The sequence below is a fragment of the Hyla sarda genome, chromosome 7 (genome assembly GCF_029499605.1).
Source record: "Hyla sarda isolate aHylSar1 chromosome 7, aHylSar1.hap1, whole genome shotgun sequence".
NCBI lineage: Eukaryota > Metazoa > Chordata > Amphibia > Anura > Hylidae > Hyla > Hyla sarda.
In genome coordinates this window covers 61,221,927-61,243,731 of record NC_079195.1, presented here as the reverse complement: position 1 = coordinate 61,243,731, position 21,805 = coordinate 61,221,927, and the positions used below count along the sequence as shown (strand labels likewise).

The following is a 21,805-nucleotide window of genomic DNA, read 5'->3' as shown; positions in this document are numbered from 1 at the left end:
CAGAGACCAGCGAGCCTGTCGAGGGTTGAGACAATGGGCAATCTGTAGTATAGCAAGTTCTTGTGGTCAGTATAAATAGTAAGTGGATGTACAGAGCCCTCCAAGAGATAACACCATTCTTCCAAGGCCAACTTAATAGCCAAGAGCTTGCGATCTCCAATTGTATTATTTCTCTCCGCAGGAGAGAAAGTCTTAGAGAAGAAACCGCAGGTTACAGTTCTTCCTTTGGATGATTTTTGTGTCAAAACTGCACCTGCTCCAACTAGAGAAGCATCCACTTCCAAAATAAATGGCTTGCCTGGATCTGGTCTTGACAACACAGGAGCAGAAGCAAAGGTGGATTTTATGTGTTTGAACACTTCTTCGGCCTCAGGAGTCCAGACCTTCGGATTAGCAGTTTTCTTGGTAAGAGAGCCGATGGAGGCAACCAGAGTGGAGTATTGTGGAATAAATTGCCGATAATAATTGGCAAAGATGAGGAAGCGCTGAATCACTTTCAAGCCAGAAGGTCGAGGTCAATCCAGTACAGCGGACAACTTGTTAGGATCCATTTGTAGACCTTGACTGGTAACAATATACCCTCTTTGCTTAGAGATGATTGTCTTGGAGGTGCTGTAAAACTTGGCGGAGGCGAGAACGATGAGTTTGGAGATTGGGCAAGTAGACGAGAATGTCATCCAAATAGACAACACAGGAGTATAAGAGGTCACGGAAAATGTCATTGACAAACTCCTGGAAGACTTCTGGAGCATTACAGAGTCCAAATGGCATCACCAGATACTCGAAATGTCCATCACAAGTATAAAATGCAGTCTTCCACTCATCCCCTTCTCGTATACGTATCAAATTATATGCCCCACTAAGGTTTAGTTTAGAGAAGAACCTAGCACCCACAGACGATCAAATAATTCAGAGATTAAAGGAAGTGGGTAACGGTACTTTATTGTCATTTTATTCAAGCCTCGGTAGTCGATGCAAGGTTGCAAAGACCCATCTTTCTTTTTGAAGAAGAAGAACCCGGCTCGAGCAGGGGAAGAGGACTTCCTGATAAATCCCTTCTGAAGATTCTCCTGGATGCAATTAGACATAGCCTAAGTTTCAGGGACCGACAAAGGGTAGATTCTGCCCCGGGGAGGTGTGGAGCCAGCCAGTAAATCAATAGGACAGTCATAGGGACGATGTGGTGGTAAGACTTCAGCTTGTTTTTCACTGAAGACATCAGCAAAGTCCTGAAGGAACGAAGGCAAACCGGGCAGAGGACAAAAAGATGATTCCAACTTAGCCAAACGTATTTGAATACAGTGGTTGTTGCAATGCTGTCCCAACGAAGAACTTCTCCAGTTTTCCAATCCAACTTCGGGGCATGGAGTTGTAACCACGGTAGGCAAAGCAGGAAAGGAGAAGTACAATGAGGGAGTACATAAAAAGTCAAGTTCTCCTTATGCAAGGCTCCGACCTGCATAGACAACCGTTCAGTGCGGTATAGCCCAGTCCAGTCTTTCTCCATTGACTGTAGAGATGTACAGGAAGATGATACTTATGTACTAGTGAGGCATCAATAAAATTTCCCGCAGAACCATAGTGCAAGAAGGCAAGAACAGAGACACTCTCTTTGGAGAGTAGAAAAAGCCGGATCATCAAATTTAAGCATGGAAAGGTGGTATTCACACCTAGGGAGGCCTCTCCCACAAACCCAGTGCGAGCGTTTCCCTGTGGCTGTGGACGTAGAGGACAATCTTTTAGGAAATGATCCTCACTGGTGCAGTAAAGGCATATATTCTCAGTTTGTGGATGAGTTCTTTCCTACAGGGTCAGGCGAGACTGATCCACCTGCATAGCCTCCACTGCGGGAGGCAATGTAGAAGATTGCGGTCATTGATGGAAGACAGGTGCCAGACGAGGAAAGCGTCGAGGTTGTGCAGATTCCCTTTCATGTCACTCAGAGAAACGAATATCAATCCGGGATGCCAAGTGTATAAATTCATTCAAGTTAGATGGCAATTCCTGGGCAGCAAGGGCATCCTTGATACGACTAGATAGTCCTCTCTTGAAGGTGGCGCAATGAGCTTCATTGTTCCATGATAACTCTGATGCCAGGGTACGGAACTGAATGGCATACTCGCCCACAGAGAAGCTACCCTGCGAAAGACTCAGCAATGCCATCTCAGCAAAGGAGGCTCAGGCTGGTTCCTCAAAGACACCATGAAATTCCATCAGGAAAGCCTGGAGATTGGTTGTGAGAGCATCACTGCGATCCCAAAGTCGCCCAGGCCAAAGCTCTTCCAGTTAAGAGACTGATGACAGAAACAACCTTTGCTCGTTCCGAGTCACAAAACCACAACGGGACTTGGGAACCCACAAATTTTTCTCTGGAAGAGACAAGCGGAAATTCGTTCCAGAGGAGACTGCAGCAGTGGGAGGCAGTACTGGAACAGAAGGAGGCTGTGGTTGTGGCGGTTATTGCTGAGCACTTAGCAACTGCAGCATCATGGCAGATAACTGACTCAACTGCTGTGCCTGCTGGGCCAACTGCTGTGACTGGAGCGCCACAATAGAAGCAAGATCCGGATTATCTGGCAGAGGAACCCCAGCGGGCTCCATGACCGGATCTTGCTGCTACGGAGCTGGATCCTCTAACCTGTGTGGCTGATTACTCACTCGGGAAGCGGAGTCTAAGGCGACGTTGGTCTTCACCAGAGCCCGCCGCAAGGCAGGATGGGCTTGTTGCGGCAGGCGACAACCAGGTCACTACCCCCCGGCATGGCTCACCACACAGGTAGCTGGGCAAGGTGAGGTACCGAAGGATAAGGCAGTAGTGTAGTCAAATGTAGCAGAAGGTCAAGTCAGGCGACAAAGGTGTCAAGTCAAATAACGTAGCGGGAAGGTCTGGATACACGGGTAAGGCAAACAGGCAATGTGCAACACTTAATCTCAGGCAAAGGGCACTGAAGATCCGGCAGGGAAGTGTGGGAGGTGCAGGGACTTTATAATGTAGTGTCAGGTGCAACAACTAATTATGGGCGCACTGGCCCTTTAAATTTCAGAGCTCCGGCGCATCCTCGAGCTGAGACACAGAGGAGGAGGCGGCAGCGGAGCGTGGTGAGTGACGGGCTGGGATTCGCATGCAGGCGCGTCCCGCGATGCGAATCCCAACCCCGCCGGCAGACAGGGACACAGGGACACTGCGCTCACGGCCGGAGCTTGCAGCTGGAGCGCAGAGTGTAACAATGTAGTGGCTGAATGCCACAGCCTGGAGTTGGCGGCAGCATGAGTAGAACATATAGTGGCTGAATGACACAGCGTGGAGGTGACGGCAGAATGAGATCATATAGTGGCTGAATGGCACAGCCTGGAGTTCGCTGAAGCATGAGGAGAACATATGGTGGCAGAATGAGACAGTTTGGAGGTGGCAGCAGCATCAGGAGTCTTGAAAGTGACCCGTTGACAGAGTGGTGCGGTGGGTGGCAATACGAGTACCCGGTGACGAAGGTGGGTGAAAAAAGGTCTGATGCAGAGGAATGTTTGTAACACAAATATGGATAGTGCCAAACAGCACCTTAACTCTGTTTGGCAATATCCATATTTGTGTATGTGTGGCACCTTGGTCAATCTACTCTGATGCATCAGGCATTGGTTGTCACACTTCTGGTTCTCTGCCCACCCTGCCTATAGGAGCTTGTACAGGCAGAGTGTCAGCTGTCACGCCCCCTCCCGTAGGCTTGCATTGAGGGGGGGCGGAGCATGACATCACACGGGGCGGAGCCCCGTGATCGACAGTAATCAGACCCAGAGCGAACACGCTCCGGGGACTGATTTTAAATGGGGTGTGGCGTGCAAGATCACAGGGGTCCCCACGGTCCCCACGATCCTTTGGATAGGGGATAAGATGTCTAAGCGCCGGAGTACCCCTTTAAGCCTCTAGTGTCTTAAAGCCTCCCTGTCATTTAGAACAACTTTTAACATATTGCCTAGAAATGTCAAAAGTTAAGACCTGCTGCGATCGCATTTTACAGCCAGATGAAGAGCACAGAGGCGTGCACCTTACTCCCTGGCTGTGAATCAAATCTGACCTTTTTACTGCATATATCTGTGGAGTGAGAAAGGTTGGATTTGCCTGCCAGCTGGGGAATGAAGCATGCTACCGTGCACTTCACCGACTTATAACTCACAATCACAGCTGGTCTCAGGACTGAGACCCAATGCAATTGTAAAATTTTAAAAGTGGCTGTTGAAAGTAACTGACAATCTTGTACTTGCCAGGTAGGGTCAAAACCCTACACAGATAGATGGGGCCAAATGGGGGGGAAAAAACTGCAGTTAGCCAAGTTAGCCATGGTTGAATATGATGATTTTCTGAATCCAACACTGTATAGGGTGCCAAACTTATACATAGTCAGAACACATAATATGATCAATAGATGAAGAGACAGAAATATAGTCAAGATGTAGAAGGGTCAAATCATTAGGATTTCAGACGGGTCCATAAAGACAAAATACCTCTTATCAAAAGATGAAACCGAGCCTCCTATTATGGTACTAAGTTTTGTTACCCATGACAGAAAGACCTGGTATTTTTTTATCCTCTATGACCCGTGGGTCCATTCTCAGAATTTTTGTTTATAAACAATAAGGTTTCTTTGTAGCAGGAAGTCCTTCTCCAGCCACCCAATAGCAAAGGATGTAGGACCAACCAACATAGTCCTCTTGTCTCAAAAAAGGTCCCGTAGAATCCAGAAGATGTGTCTCTATGGTACATAAGTCCATGCCATGTTGTAGTTATGGAAATGAACATCCAGAGTATTGTGTCAGGTAAGCAATACAAAATATCTGAATCTTAGGCAAAACTCTGAAAACCTGCCCATACTAGGTCTCATCCAAGTCTTGTTTTCTTGGTAGCATCCCATTAGGCACAGAGATATGACAGCCCTTCTTGGTGATGCCAGTCATGCTGTATCTTTTAAAAGAAAATTGAAATATGTTTTTTTCCAAGTAATCCATGCAGCTTCCATTGCACTGTTCATACAGGATACAATAATGTGCAAAGTTCTATTTGTTCTCAGTCTCTAATTTCATTGGTTTGTGAATTGGCCAACCATGTAATTATGCCAGCAGCATAAAAACATTCTGTAAATTAAACATGACTTTTTTTCAGGGAAAACTTGCTGAAAACACAAAATGCGGAATGATTATATAGTCACATACTGGCAAACAGATAGCCCAAATGAATAATTTGTACAATATATTAAACTCAAACAGCCTTTTCAATAGTGAGTTGTAAAATGAAGCACAATTAACATTGAAATAACTTTATTTCATGCAGAGAGAACATTAAATGTGATTTAGTTTGCTATTTGGTGTTTTGAGTGTGTTAAAAATGTATGGTTTATAAAAGGTAGAAGTTAGGTTTGGTTTTTAAGGTGGACCCGTCAGCTATATACCAAATGATCTGTTGTGTTTGCTAGAGCATTATATGGGCAATGAACTTCAGGCAATAGAAAATGTTGTGCAGTTAATGTTTCCTTCCATCATTAGTTTCCAACCTGTGGCTGCCGACTTGTCAGAGCATGCTGAGAGTTATAGTTTTATAATGGCTAAAGAGCCACAGGTTGGAGATCACTGCCTTACAATATTTTCACTAGGGAAAAGAAAAGTAAACATTTATCACAGTAGACCTGGAACGAAAGATGGGCATTGGCAAAAGGAGCCTAACGGTGGCCTAACAATTATGCAAGACTTTATCTATTACAGGGAGAAAATAAGTCTGTGCCAACATAGAAAGGGATTCTTTACTGTAAGAGCAGTGAACCTATGGAACTCTGTGCCAGAGGAAATAGTTATGGTGAATGCTATAAAACAAATAAGATTAGGAGGGGCCTAGATGACCACTTGGAATGTCAATATATTACACCGTCTTGCTCTGGAGTCTGGATATGGGCTGCTGATCCATGGATTTCATTAGACTGCCAGATTTGGAGCAAGGAAGGAATGGAAATTGGCTTCTACATCAGAGGGGGGGGGGGGGGGGTTCTATTCCTCTGGATAAACAATACAGGATAATACAGTAGGCTTAACTAAGAGGTGTAACTTAAATCATCAGAGCCCCAGTGCAAAATCTGTCACAGGACCCCGGAGGAGATTTATCAAAACAAGTTCATAGGAATAGCGACCAATCAGATCGTTACTTTCATTTTGGAAAAGGACTCTGAAAAAATGAAAGAAGCGATCTGATTGGTTGCTATGGGCAACTCTGCAATTTTAGCTCTGGACAGGTTTTGATGAATCTCTTCCCCCCCCCCCCCCTGTGTCTACTGTGTCTACTTGTGTTTTTTTATGGTTCAGAGATGCTCCTGGAGACCTTTAGGCACCAGAGGCCCGATACGGCAGCTATCTCTACCCCCCCATACTTACACCCCTTACCTGAACTGAATTGTATATGTTACTAAAGGAAGAATTTGTACAAGAATTTTCAGAACACTGCATATTGAATTACATTTTTATGTGAAGTAGTCAAGGGAAAAATCATGCTTTGTGCTAGAATAGAGAGCCATTAAAGGGGTGGTCCGGCGCTATGACATGATCGCGGGGATGCCTGATCGCGGGGATGCCGCCGCTGAGGACCCCCGTGATCTTGCACGCAGCACCTCGTTAGAATCAGTCCCTGGAGTCTGATTACTGGCGATCACGGGGCCGGAGCATTGTGATGTCACAGCCCCACCCCGTGTGACGACACGCTCCGCCCCCTCAATGCAACTTCGGGGTGCTGCGTGCAAGATCACGGGGGTCCCCAGCGGCGGGACCCCCGCGATCAGGAATCTTATCCCCTATCTTTTGGATAGGGGATAAGATGTCTTAGCGCCGGACTACCCCTTTAAGCATCTTCTACAGACTCTGGAATACTGCACGAGGTATGCCTTTGCCCTGTACATGAGCCTTTAGAGTACACGAGAGACAAACATTGACATGTATGACTAAAGCACAGATTAAATTGATTACTTTAGTCATATGGAAAAAGCTTGTTAAAGAATATTTCCCATAACCAGTAACACACACAGTAATGGATAGCTGTTAGCCCACAGTACTTTTCTATGAGAGGCCTCCATCTACCATGAGAAATTTCTAATCTTCCTATGCTGCCAAGGATACTGTGAATGCTATGATAGAGGAAGGTCGCAACACCTCCTTCCTCTCCGTACATAATAACCACTGCACAGATCACAGAGCATTCCCACAACACTCTCCCATAGAATGCAACAAATCAGCTCCAGTCTGCTGGTTCCTATGGTCCAAATGACTGGCGTAAAGTACAGTACAATGACCTCAACATACAATATTTTCTGCATAAGGGTGCATTCACATGCTATTACAAGCAGAGGGTTTCCCGCTGTGGGAAACCTACTGCGAGTTACGCTACCATTCATTTGAATGGGTCCGCAGACAGTCCGCGAATCTGACACTATTGCGGACTGTCTGTGGACCCATTTAAATCAATGATAGCGTAACTCGCAGCCGGCCTTAGGTGTTCAGGCGCCCTGTGCGAGCTGTCCTTGTGGCGCCCCCCCCCCCCCATTACCCCATAAACATACACAAAAAAGAAAACAAATCTTTGAAACAAATATATTTTAAAATATTTAATCATTCCACTGCCCCCTTCACCAGTCCCCTGCCCCTTAATCAGATGCAGTACAGTTCCCCCACATTAGGTGCAGTATAGTTCTCCACATTAGGTGCACTATAGCTCCCCACACTAGGTGCAGTACAGCTCCCCCACATTAGGTACGCAGTACAGTTCCCCCACATTAGGGGTAGTACAGTTCCCCCACATTAGGGGCAGTACAGTTCCCCCACATTGGGTGCAGTATAGTTCCCCCACATTAGGGGCAGTACAGTTCCCCCACATTAGGTGCAGTACAGTTCCCCCACATTAGGTGCAGTATAGTTCCCCACATTAGGTGCAGTATAGCTCCCCACATTAGGTGCAGTATAGCTCCCCACATTAGGTAGGCAGCAGGTTCCCCACATTAGGTAGTAGCAGGTTCCCCACATTAGGTAGAAGCAGGTTCCCCACATTAGGTAGTAGCAGGTTCCCCACATTAGATAATAACAGGTTCCCCACATTAGGTAGAAGCAGGCTCCCCACATTAGGTAGTAGCAGGTTCCCCACATTAGGTAGAAGCAGGTTCCCCACATTAGGTAGAAGCAGTTTCCCCACTTTAGGTAGTAGCAGGAGCCCCACATTAGGTAGAAGCAGGTTCCCCACATTAGGTAGTAGCAGGTTTCCCACATTAGGTAGAAGCAGGTTCCCCACATTAGGTAGACGCAGGTTCCCCACATAAGGTAGTAGCAGGTTCCCCACATTTGGTAGCATTGTTGTCCCCTCCCCCCCCCTGACTCACTCACTCACACACACACACACACACACAGACAGACAGACATGCACACACACACACAGACAGACACACATGCACACACACACATAGACAACCTTACCTGTCCTGTCCTGCGCTGCGCTTCTCTCCGGCGTCGGCCTGACGAGTGACGTCACTGACATCCTCCAGTGTGGGTCTGCGGTAGGACGTCACATGCGCTGACTGGCTGTCAGGTAGTGCCTCCCTACAGTACAGGGAGGTACTACATGTTCTGTACTACTCTTTACCTGTGCCAGGGTTAGCTGCTCCTTTGGACACCAGGTGAGGGCAGCTCCATTTTACTTTTTTTGGGACCCTGAAGAAGCTCCTGTCCTCTACATAGAAAGTGATTTACAGCTTCCAGCAGCTCTTTCTTACATTTATATGTAAAGACTTGCTCTATCTGTATTAGTTATCTACTTATTTTTCTTTAGTCCTCACCTTTTCCTGTTTTTGGATGTCATTTTGGGGGGTTCATAACCAATTACCAGGTTTCCATAGAGTAATGGTCAAAACATACAATGCTTTCAAAATACAATGGTCGTCCCGGAACCAATTAATATTGTAACTTGAGGGATCACTGTATATATCTAAATGCTGCTAACAGCAGCTTAGGCAGCATAGTCACCCTTTACTCATTTATGGAAAAAAAATTACAATCAGAAATAAAAAAAAAATAAAAAAAAAAACAGATTAGAAAAAAACTATATTAAATACAGGGGATAACTTTAACAGTCAAAATGATGTCTGTATGAACAATTAGCTGTCTGGGAGGCCGATGTATTGGACCTTTCCATCTGGAATTTTAGAGTGTCCCATAAATTGTAATACAAGTTATGTCTAATTACGTAAATGAGGAAAAAATACTTAGCCTGAACATTATAAGATTGGTAACATATGTTATTAGCAGACATCCAGTTTGTCATTACAGATCAAAACCATATGCGCTATCCCATGTCTGACATAATTCACAGATTATCTAATCGTACGTAGAAATGTGATGCTCTCAGCTTTCCTGCGCCAGTCAGCTGTGTCCTTATCCTGCGCCGCTTCTTTCTGATATTATCAGTCTTTATAATTTTAATTTGTATCTCTGAATGTTAGAATACATTCCCTGTATCGCAGTCAAGAGTGGAGCAAAAAAAAAAATGGAAGCAGCTTCTGTCCCCCCAGAGCTGCAGGGACTATATTTTCACACTCTAAGACAGTTTTCCCAACCAGGGTGCCTCCAGCTGTTGCAAAATTATAACTCCTAGCATGCCTGGACAGCTTTGGCACACTCTAGGACGGTGTTTCCTAACCAGAATGCCTCCAGCTGTTGCAAAACTACAACTCCCAGCATGCCCAGACAGTCTCTGGCACACTCTAGGATAGTATTTACTAACCAGGGTGCCTCCAGCTACCAAACTACAACTCCCAGCATCAGAGGCATAACTTGTAGCTTCTGGGCCCTGATGCATAACAACATAGCCCCATGTTTTACTTATAATGCTGGTCTCTTATGGTGTAGATATGCTTTTGGACCCCCTTAGGCACCAGGGCCCGATGCAACTGCTGCCTCTTCACCACCCTTTAGCTACACCCCTGCCTAGCATGCCCGTAAAGCCTTTGGCACACTCTAGGACAATGATCTTCAACCTGCGGACCTCTAGATGTTGCAAAACTACAACTCCCAGCATGCCCGGACAGCCGTTGGCTGTCCGGGCATGCTGGGAGTTGTTGTTTTGCAACATCTGGAGGTCCGCAGGTTGAAGACCACTGCTCTAGGATGATGTTTCCTAATCAGGGTGCCTCCAGCTGTTGCATAACTACAACTCCCAGCATGCCGGGACAGCCAAAGGTTGTCTGGTCATGCTGGGAGTTGTAGTTTTGAAACAGCTGGAGGCCCCCCTGTTGGGAAACACTGTTCTATCACTTTGTTGCGTTGGAGGAATTTGCTGCTGAATTATAAGACATGTATCTGATGAGTTACACATCAAACCCAGAATTTTAATTTTGTCAAACTGGAAGCCCAAATGCTTTCTTAATCTGTTTATGTTGAGGAGTTCATTTATTTAGGTCTGGGAAGTCTGAGATCCACATGGCCATTATGGAGCTCATTTGTTTGCATTATCCAGCCATACGGGTGTTCAAAGTAATTCCAAGGCTAAATATTTGGATAAGGTTTAAAACTGTTTAACACAGCGATACTAAAGCTGCAGACACATGTGCGCGGGAGAGAAAGAGCGGATGAAGTAGTGGAATTAAAACTCACCTTCAAAACTATCTCTCTAACTAATATTCTTATAGGGACAACAAAGCCTAATAATGCAAATATTGATTTTCGGAAGCATGTTACATATTTTACATTAATTCAAAGAACTGTGGTTTGGGCAGCATTAAATAGTTTTCAGGTTCCATTTAAAGGGTTACTCGGCTCCCCAGTATCCGGAACATTGAGTTCCGATTGCTGTGTGAGGGCTTCCGTGTTCACGCCCACCCCCTCGTGACGTTACGCCCCTCCATGTGACGTCACGTCCCGCCCCCTCAATGCAAAGCCCTTTCCTATAGACTTTCATTGAGGCGACAGGGCGTGACGTCAAGAGGGGGCTGGCCCGCACACAGCGTTCGGAACTCAATGTTCTGGATGCTGGGGAGCAAAATAACGCTTTAAAGCACTATGGGGGAGATTTATCAAAACCTGTGCAGAGGAAAAGTTGTCCAGTTGCCCATAGCAACCAATCAGATCACTTCTTTCATTTTTAAAAGGACCTCTGCAAAATGAAAGAAGCGATCTGATTGATTGCTATGGGCAACTGGGCAACTTTTCCTTTGGACAGGTTTTGATAAATCTCCCCCTATGACATTATGTCCTAACTGTGATCAAACCGTAATGCAATGCAATAGTTTAACTCCAGTGAGACAGTGACAGGAATAGTGGTTGTGGATCGATATATTTCGATACAAGGTTTCTTTCATGTGTGTACACATGGTTTCAGGAAACACATACCTCATCCAGGGAAAGCTGGGTGGCATATGGGGAATCCAAGAAATAGTTAAATTCCCTGCCAAGACATAGCTTGCTAACGTGGGATAAAAGGCAGGGTTAATCCCCTTCCTAGGCCAGTCCAGATTGTCAGGTTGGCCCCAAGTCAGCACATGTGCTGAGGCTGATTAATACTGGGCTTACAAAAAGGTATAATTGAGAGGCTTTAAGGAAAAGCATGGGGGCATTCCCTCCACCTGGAGAAAAAAAATGTTTAGTCTCCAAGGGTGACAAACCTTCTTTACCATGAGAACTGTTAACTTCTGAAACAGTCTACCTCAGGAACTGTTCACAGCAGGAACATTAAGGGGGAGATTTATCAAAACCTGTGGAGGAAAAGTTGCTGAGTTGCCCATAGCAACCAATCAGATCACTTCTTTCATTTTTTGAAAAGGCCACTGAGAAATTAAAGAAGCCATTTGATTGGTTGCTATGGGAAACTCGGCAACTTTTCCTGTGGACAGGTTTTGATAAATCTACCCCTAATTGCTTAAAAAAAAAGCTAAGATTCATTCTAAGAATAAAATAACATTAATGCTTATGCAGAAATATAGAATCCCATTTCCGGCCCTTCGTCCATCCATACCCCTTCCCTTCACCTCCTTGGTTGAACTTGAGGTACATAGGCCTTTTTTCAACCGTAATAACTATGTAACATAAATATGTATGTCATCTCTGATGAGAGTTAAGTTCAGAGGTGTAGCCTCTAAAAGGCGGCCTTTACCTTGTTGGAGAAATACATTTCTAATGTCTGTTTTTTGGGTGGCTGGTAGTAAGCCACCTGTGAAGAGTGGGAAGATTTTGTGTAGTTAGCAAGCAGAATGCATTTTGTATTTGTTTGTACCTAAATTTAATTTTATTTATCTGTATTGTTAATAAAAAATAAAGATGGGAGAAGCTCTGTTTAAATGTTAATTCCATGTTCCTGTCTCTAAATGCTAATTTCCAGCTACCGTATATACTCGAGTATAAGCCGAGTTTTTCAGCACGATTTTTCGTGCTGAAAACACCCCCCTCGGCTTATACTCGAGTGAACTCCCCCACCCGCAGTGGTCTTCAACCTGCGGACTTCCAGAGGTTTCAAAACTACATCTCCCAGCAAGCCCGGGCAGCCATCGGCTGTCCGGGCTTGCTGGGAGTTGTAGTTTTGAAACCTCCGGAGGTCCGCAGGTTGAAGACCACTGCGGCCTTCAACATCATCCAGCCCCCTCTCACCCCCTTTAGTTCTGAGTACTCACCTCCGCTCGGCGCTGGTCCGGTCCTGCAGGGCTGTCCGGTGAGGAGGTGGTCCGGTGGGATAGTGGTTCCGGGCTGCTATCTTCACCGGGGAGGCCTCTTCTAAGCGCTTCGGGCCCGGCCTCAGAATAGTCACGTTGCCGTGACAACGACGCAGAGGTGCGTTCATTGCCAACGTACTTCTGCGTCATTGTCAAGGCAACGCCTCTATTCCGGGCCGGAAGCGCGGAGAAGAGGCGCCCCCGGTGAAGATAGCAGCCCGGACCACCTCCTCACCGGACCACCTCCTCTCTGGACAGTCCTGCAGGACCGGACCAGCGCCGAGCGGAGGTGAGTACTCAGAACTAAAGGGGGTGAGAGGGGGCTGGATGATGTTGAAGGCCGCAGTGGTCTTCAACCTGCGGACCTCCGGAGGTTTCAAAACTACAACTCCCAGCAAGCCCGGACAGCCGATGGCTGCCCGGGCTTGCTGGGAGTTGTAGTTTTGAAACCTCTGGAGGTCCGCAGGTTGAAGACCACTGAGGGCGAATGATGAGAAGAGGATGATGAAGGGGGGGTGTGGGGATGATGAAGGGGGGTGGGGATGATGAAGGGGGGGGTGTGGGATGATTACAAGGGGATGATGAAGGGGGGATGTGTGGGATGATAAGGGGATGATGAAGGGGGGATGTGCGGGATGATAAGGGGATGATGAAGGGGGGATGTGTGGGATGATAAGGGGATGATGAAGGGGGGGGATGTGTGGGATGATGACAAGGGGGGATGTGTGGGATGATGACAAGGGGATGATGAAGGGGGGATGTGTGGGATGATGACAAGGGGGGATGTGTGGGATGATGACAAGGGGATGATGAAGGGGGGATGTGTGGGATGATGACAAGGTGATGATGATGAGGATGTTAATGACGGGTCTGGATGATGACAGGGGGGGATGAGGTATTTCCCACCCTAGGCTTATACTCGAGTCAATAACTTTTCCTGGGATTTTGGGTTGAAATTAGGGGTCTCGGCTTATACTCGGGTCGGCTTATACTCGAGTATATACGGTATTTGACTGGTTCTACAGAACTAAATCTCCCACACCCCTTAGATTCTGCACTAAATAGAAATTATGTAAGAATTATCCAGATCTGCCATATAGATAATCTATTATGGCAAATTTTTTGCTCCTTAATTTTGCATAACAAACAATTATTTATGGTCAGACTATTATAATTATTAGATTACATTTTAAATTTATTATAAATCATCAAATAATAATTTTTATTTTTTTGTCATCTCGGTTCAGGGCAGACTCATTTGGCGATACATTGTAATGCAGCACATGTTTAACCAAAATTAATGGTTCTATGCATAAGAAGACAAAGGACTGCAGGGAGACTTTAAAGGCTCTCCATATGTTAGCATAAATGATTGTTCCTCCAAGGACCCTCTCATGACTGCAACTGTTGTAAAAGTGAAGTAAAACTCACACAGCACTTGGTACACAAATTAGTAAACACATCAGTCAGCAGCAATAAATCTCAACCATCTTGTTCAGCATTTCTCTTTAAAGGGACTCCGAACCTCCAAATTCCTCCCTAAACTACAGTAATCTGTATATAGTGTTGCTATGTGGCTGGTAAGGTTCTGGAGGGAGTATATATCTCACACAGGATGCTAGGATCAGCATCTTGAACTGTTTTCTGCTTACTGTAGTTTATAGGGGTTTACAGGGGAAATAGAGCCCCTTTAGCAAGGTGCCATACCTGTGTGAACTGATTCATGGAATGAAGCAAAATTGAATGCTCCATGCATTTTCTATGGGAGTGCTGAAGATACCCGAGTACAGCTCTCATGTATCTCTGGCACTCCCATAGAGAATACATGGAAGGCATGCCGACATGCTGCAGCATGCACAGGAAGAGGCGGGGCCCTCTGTGTGAATAGGGGATACGTTATTAAACACTGGAGTACCCCTTTAAGGTGAGCCTACTTCCTATAGCCAGGACAAAAAATAGCCCAGAGTAGGGACAGGGATAACCAAGACTAATTAACTAAACCCCAATCACCATAGGGTGATGGGGTAAAAAAAAACCTAAACCAAAAGATCCCTCTCTTGTAATGACCTATAGGTATATTAAAACTTCACTTTTATTATATCCAGTAAAAGGTTCAATACAATGCTTAAAAACAATAGCACAGTCCCTATAGTACTGTAATTCAATCCTCTGTAGGATATGTATTTGTCACAGGACGCCTGCAGTGCCTCACTACTGAGGGACTAGTAGCTAATTGTTAAAACCAATGACCTATGTCTCCCCTACATGTATGTCTCAAGCCCCTGAGGACGTGGTTGGTACCACGAAACATGTAGGGGAGACATAGTTCATTGGTTTTAACAATTAGCTACTAGTCCCTCAGTAGTGGCGCTCTGCAGGCGTTCTGTGACAAATACATATCCTACAGAGGATTGAATTACAGTACTATAGGGACTGTGCTATTGTTTTTAAGCATTGTATTGAACCTTTTACTGGATATAATAAAAGTGAAGTTTTAATATACCTATAGGTCATTACAAGAGAGGGATATTTTGGTTTAGGGGTTTTTTACACCATCATCCTAGGGTGATTGGGGTTTAGTTAATTACTTTCTATAGCCAGGCACATGAACAAATGTAGCAAAGTTACTGCAACATGCATTGTTCTCATTTATAATTTTCTTTTGAACCTTTGGAATTGGGGGGGGAGGGGTAGCTGGGGTTGGGTTTTATCCTTGCTACACCCCTGCCTAAATTTAATTGTGGTGGACCTTGAAGTGGACCTTCTGTACACTGGTGGTCATATCAGGTGGACTCAGTCCCAGTCCCCTGGCCTTCACACTCCTTAGGACTCTCATCACCCAGTCTGTCATGTAAAGAGTTAGTGTCTTTAAGTATTGTTGCTAAGCCTGTGTAAAAGGGGAAGGTGCCAGTGACCAGGTGACTTGTTGGTGACCTATGGGACCCCTCCAAATTGCTCCCTTATATGGCAGGGAGGAGCTAGTTCAGTCAGTCTGAGGTGCAGTCAAGTGAAGACCTGAGAGTGTCTGGTGTTCCTGAGGGAGACCAAGGCCTAACCACGCAGCCACTATCCATGGAACCCCCCTCCAGGTGAAAGTCAAAGCCTGGTAAGCCTAAAGACAGGGGAGAAATCTAGTCAGCATAGTCGAGTCTGTCAAGTCCAAGCCAGCTTGGGACTGCATGATTGATAACCATGCCCTGGCGTCAGGAATATTAAGGGTTAATAACATCTGCCCTAAGGGTAACAACATCTGCCCTCATCACACCCCACACCACAACTTTTGGCGTCCCACGAACAAGACACGGGTGTGCACCTTATGAGAACCCCCCCCCCCCAGTCTGAACTATGTCTGTATTGCTGAAAATTGGCACATTCATGCAAAAAGAAATTGCACCAAAACTGTGCAGGACTATGTCTGTGAAAACTTGTATGTCGAGAGGCGCTTGTAAAATAGAGGGGGAGGTGAAGAAATGTTTATTGTCTGCCATTGTGAACAGTGTTGAAGTTGTGCCATGTGTAAGATCCATACTCAAGCTACTTATTTCCGACTTGTACCTGTTGCTTTGGGCATGATGTTGAAATAACGCTGCACATATTTGATCTGCATCTGAGCTGGATTCCGTTCTATTTTTTCATTGTGCTTAAGTGCAAGTCCGCACTTTTCTGTGCTCAATATCCAGACCAGGGGTGAGCTGGCTTTGCCTTAAAGTTTCTTCTGAAATACTGAAGCTACACTACGTAGTGAAATGCTTGCCATACCTGAAGGGGTTAAACCTGTAGAAGAAAAACTTGTGAAAAAGTCCCACACAGGTCAGCGTCCCGCCCTTGGGCATGGAAGTCAAGTTGCACTCTCGAAACCGAAGTGGAACAAGAAAGGTACGCCCCTTGTTGCCGGGGGGACCAAAAGTAAGGGGAAGCACCACTGACTTACATCCTGCCAGTGGCCATCTTGCCAAAGCCCAATATAAAAGGAGCAGCGCCGCTGGACCTCTTCAGTCTGCAGGAAGTTGGAGAGCAGAGCAAGATGGCGAAAGCACAGGAGCGCACAAGGTCTGTGAGTCCCAAGATGGTGCCCACCGCTTGCAAAGTAGCAACGGCCATGGCTCAAGTGTTCCAAGAGCTGGCGGACCGGCTGCAGAAGTTATGGATCGGGGCCGAAGAGGCATACTTAAAAGTCCTGCTGCCGGAAAATGATGAAGAGTGGCCAGCGACTCCTGAGGGCGGAACGCCCGCATCATCCAGAGGTGCATTGCCGGTGAGGCTGTCTCCACACCATCGATCCCGGGGGTCCTGGGCCAAGATACCTACGGAGGAGACTGATGTGAGTACTCCGGCGGAAGCCGCATTTTCTACCCCATCCAGCCAGTCTAGCCCATAGTCCACCCTCCAGGCCCAGAAGTCTACTGTACGCCCTAGATCACCCCCACTTCCAGAGCGTGTGTTCGGCGATGAGCCGCAACTCAAAGGTACATGTACCCAGAAAAGGAGGCGTGAATACAGCCCAAAAGAGATGCCATATGAGGTGCGACTCTTTTTTCGTTTCATAATAAATTATAACCTTTATTATCTCAAAATTAAAATAACTCATAACCGACTAATGAACAAACAACACGACTAGTGACCTGTGCAACCTCAACAAAATTGTAAGTGTCTGGGGAGGGTCACGGAACGCAGAGCAGTAGATAACGAATGGAAAAAGAGTAGGGTACAGTCAGGAGGGTATACTTAGAGAAGATAACCCATATAGATGATTTTTGATGTTAGGTAGATTCTACTTTATTTAGTGTATTAGGCCTTTTAAAGATGGAAGAACAAGGGGTAAGTGCATTCTTGATCTAAATGGCCCCTCCCTCTGTCCCTGAGGGACCCACCTCCTTAACAGGGTGGCCTCAACCATGGTGCTGTTCTCTAACTTATGTAAGTGAGGGAGAAAAATAACAAACAATAAGGCAAATACATAGGTTAAGTAATATAGACAAGTGCTCGTCCGTAACCGCCCAGGCACTGCAGGTGAGTAACAAAAAATGTGAGAGCCCCTGATGTAAGACCAGCAAACCCAGTACCTAACTAAAATAGGTTCCAAATAAGTATTGTCCAACACGTTTCAACCATCTGATCTCTACGGTTTCATCAGGGAACCAATCATACCTATCATCAATGCAAAAACAAGGGGGGATAACCCTTAAAGTAATGCTCTATTATTGTTTTCTTAATATTCAGTCGTGAGACTAACATTGTTTTGAGGAGTACCACTATTGTTTTGCAGGTTTCACTGCATCGTTTAAGCAATGTGCCTGGAGGACTAGCCAAGAACTACCTATAACCAAAATACGTAAGCTTATGTGCCCGGCTTAAGCCGTGATCCTTTACTACAGACTCTTGAGTACCAGAACTGTAGAGCGGTACTATAATTTGCCTAAAATGAGTAATACATTGTTTACTGTTGTTGCACCAGTGTATGCCTTACTAAATATAGATGTAAAGTTGATCTTCTGGGACCACATTGTAATAAAATGTATACAAGATGTTCGCACAATTGTCTATAGTGTCTAAGGTTTTCTTCTAGCCATGGCAGCTGTACAGGAGGTCTCCTGAACCCATCAGGAAAAGCATATCTGTTTACCTCATTGACATGAAAAACACTAAATCGGTGTAAATGCTACCCATACAGTCATGGCCGTAAATGTTGTCACCCCTGAAACGTTTCAAGAAAATTAAGTTTTTCTCACAGAAAAGGGTTGCAGTGACACATGTTTTGCTATACACATGTTTATTCCCTTTGTGTGTATTGGAACTAAACCCAAAAAGGGAGGAAAAAATGGGCTGGACAAAATTATTGGCACCCTTAACTTAATATTTGGTTGCACACCCTTTGGAAAAAATAACTGAAATCAGTCGCTTCCTATAACCATCAATAAGCTTCTTACACCTCTCAGCTGGAATGTTGGACCGCTCTTCCTTTCCAAACTGCTCCAGGTCTCTCTTATTGGAAGTCGCCTTTTCCCAACAGCAATTTTAAGATCTCTCCACAGGTGTTCAATGGGATTTAGATCTGGACTCATTTCTGGCAACTTCAGAACTCTCCAGCGCTTTGTTGCCATCCATTTCTGGGTGCTTTTTGACATATGTTTGGGGTACTTGTCCTGCTGGAAGACCCAAGATCTCGGATGCAAACCCATCTTTCTGACACTTGGCTGTACAGTGCAACCCAAAATCCATTGGTAATCTTCAGATTTCCTGATGCCTTGCACACATTCAAGGTGCCCAGTGCAAGAGGCAGCAAAACAACCCCAAAATATCATTGAACCTCCACCGTATTTCACTGTAGGTACTGTGTTCTTTTCTTTAAGGCCTCATTCTGTTTTCAGTAAACAGTAGAATGATGTGCTTTATCTGTCCACGAGATGTTTTCCCAGAAGGAATTTGGCTTACTCAAGTTCATTACGGCAAAATGTAGTCTTGCTTTTTTATGTCTCTGTGTCAGCAGTGGGGTCCTCCTGGGTCTCCTGCCATAGCATTTCATTTCATTTAAAAGTCGACAGATAGTTCGCACTGACACTGATGCTCCCTGAGCCTGCAGGACAGCTTGAGTATCTTTGGAACTTGTTTGGGGCTGCTTATCCACCTTCCGGACTATCCTGCGTTGACACCTTTCATCAATGTTTCTCTTCCATCCACGCCCAGGGAGATTAACTACAGTGCAAGGGGTTGCAAACTTCTTGATAATGTTGCGCACTGTGGACAAAAGCAAATCTAGATCTCTGGGAATGGACTTGTAACCTTGAGATTGTTGATATTTTTCGACAATTTTGGTTCTCAAGTCATCAGACCGTTCTCTTCTCCTCTTTCTGTTGTCCATGCTTAGTGTGGCACACACAGACACACAATGCCAAGACTAAGTGAACTTCTCTCCTTTTTATCTGCTTTTAGGTGTGATTTTTATATTGCCTGTTACTTGCCCCAGGTGAGTTTATGTTAGGATTCGGCTAGCTGGATGTGGATCCTCTGTGTCAGCGAGGGATTGGCGTGGACCGTGTCGGTGGACCGGTTCTAGAGATGCTACTTGTTTTCACCAGAGCCCGCCGCAAAGCGGGATGGTCTTGCTGCGGCGGTAGCAACCAGGTCGTATCCACCGACAACGGCTCAACCTCGCTGACTGCTGAGAAGGTGTGGGACAGAAGGACTAGGCAGAGGCAAGGTCAGACGTAGCAGAAGGTTGGGGCAGGCGGCAAGGATCGTAGTCAAAGAGGATAGCAGGAGATCTGGAACACAGGGTTTGGACAACACTAAACGCTTTCACTGGCACAAGGCAACAAGATCCGGCAAGGAAGTGCAGGGGAAGTGAGGTAATATGGACAGGGAGCAGGTGGAAGCTAATTAGGCTGATTGGACCAGGCACCAAACATTGGTGCACTGGCCCTTTAAATCTCAGAGAGCTGGTGCGCGCGCGCCCTAAGGAGCGGAGCCGCGCGTGCCAGGACATGACAGCCGGGGGCCGGGACAGGTGAGTGACTTGGGATGCGATTCGCGAGCAGGCGCGTCCCGCTTTGCGAATCGCCTCCCCACCGGCAGTGTCAGTGCAGCGCTCCCGGTCAGCGGGTCTGACCGCGGCGCTGCACAGAGAGAGACGCCACGAGCGCTCCGGGGAGGAGCAGGGACCCGGAGCGCTCGGCGTAACAGTACCCCCCCCTTAGGTCTCCCCCTTTTTTTGTCCGGTAATTGCTTCACGTGGGACGAGGACACTGGGAGCGAAGGCAGGCAGTTCAGAAGGAGTGGGAATGGGGAGGGAGGGCAGAGGGTGAAGCTTGGCATGGGGCAGAGTGTTGCCAGGACGGGGGCTATGAGGAGGCAAAGCATAGTCCTGATAGGCCTTGGTGAGACCAGGTGTAGGAGGAGGCACTGAGGCTTGCCTGACGGGACTGGGAGCAGACGTGAGGCATTTCTTGCGGCAAGCAGGGCCCCAATTCTTGATCTCCCCGGTGGTCCAGTCAAGGGTGGGAGAATGATGCTGGAGCCATGGCAGACCGAGGAGGACTTCAGAGGTGCAGTTGGGAAGGACGAAAAATTCAATCTTTTCGTGATGGGGTCCAATGCACATTAAGAGGGGTTCTGTGCGGTAACGCACAGTACAGTCCAACTTCACTCCGTTGACCGAAGGAATGTAGAGCGGCTTGACGAGACGGGTCACCGGGATGCAGAATTTATTCACTAAAGAGTCCAGAATAAAATTTCCAGAAGCACCAGAGTCCAAGCAGGCCACGGCTGAGAAGGAGGAGTTGGCAGAAGGAGAAATCCGCACGGGCACAGTGAGACGTGGAGAAGCAGACTTTGTACCAAGAGACGCCACACCCACGTGAGCTGGGTGCGTGCGTGCGTTTCCCAGACGTTGAGGACGAATAGGAAAATCCACCAAGAAATGTTCGGTACTGGCGCAGTACAGACATAAATTTTTATCCCTACGGCGAGTCCTCTCTTCATGGGTCAGGCGAGACCGATCCACTTGCATAGCCTCCTCGGCGGGAGCCACAGGGGTAGATTGCAAAGGATACTGTGAGAGATGTGCCCAGAGATCAAAGTCTTTTTCCTGGCGGAGCTCCTGGTGTCTCTCAGAAAAATGCATGTCAATGCGGGTGGCCAAATGGATAAGTTCTTGCAGGTTGGCAGGAATCTCTCGTGCGGCCAGCACATCCTTGATGTTACTGGATAGGCCTTTTTTAAAGGTCGCGCAGAGAGCCTCGTTGTTCCAAGATAATTCGGAAGCGAGAGTACGAAATTGGATGGCGTACTCGCCTACTGAAGAATTACCCTGGACCAGGTTCAGCAGGGCAGTCTCGGCAGAAGAAGCTCGGGCTGGTTCCTCGAAAACACTACGGACTTCAGCGAAGAAGGACTGGACTGTGGCTGTGGCAGGATCATTGCGGTCCCAGAGCGGTGTGGCCCAAGACAAGGCCTTTCCAGACAGAAGACTCACTACGAACGCCACCTTAGACCGTTCTGTAGGAAATTGGTCCGACAACATCTCCATATGTAGGGAACATTGAGACAGGAAGCCACGGCAGAGTCTAGAGTCCCCATCAAATTTGTCCGGCAGGGACAAG

The 21,805-nt window shown here is 46.5% G+C and overlaps 1 protein-coding gene across 6 annotated transcripts in view; it reads right to left on the bottom strand.

Annotated features, from left to right (window-relative positions):
* Positions 1–21,805, bottom strand: part of ADGRA1 (adhesion G protein-coupled receptor A1) — a 1,152,497-nt gene that overhangs the window by 877,506 nt on the left and 253,186 nt on the right. Inside the window, exon 1 of one of the 6 annotated variants that reach the window (XM_056529270.1) lies at positions 12,017–12,057. The exons of 4 other annotated variants lie outside the window; for them this stretch is intronic. In XM_056529270.1, the coding sequence (XP_056385245.1) occupies positions 12,017–12,054 (38 nt within the window). In that variant the 5' untranslated portion in view covers positions 12,055–12,057. Of the gene's footprint in view, positions 1–11,394; positions 11,685–12,016; positions 12,058–21,805 lie in introns of those variants that run through there. One more of the 6 variants, XM_056529269.1, reaches the window with a different exon arrangement.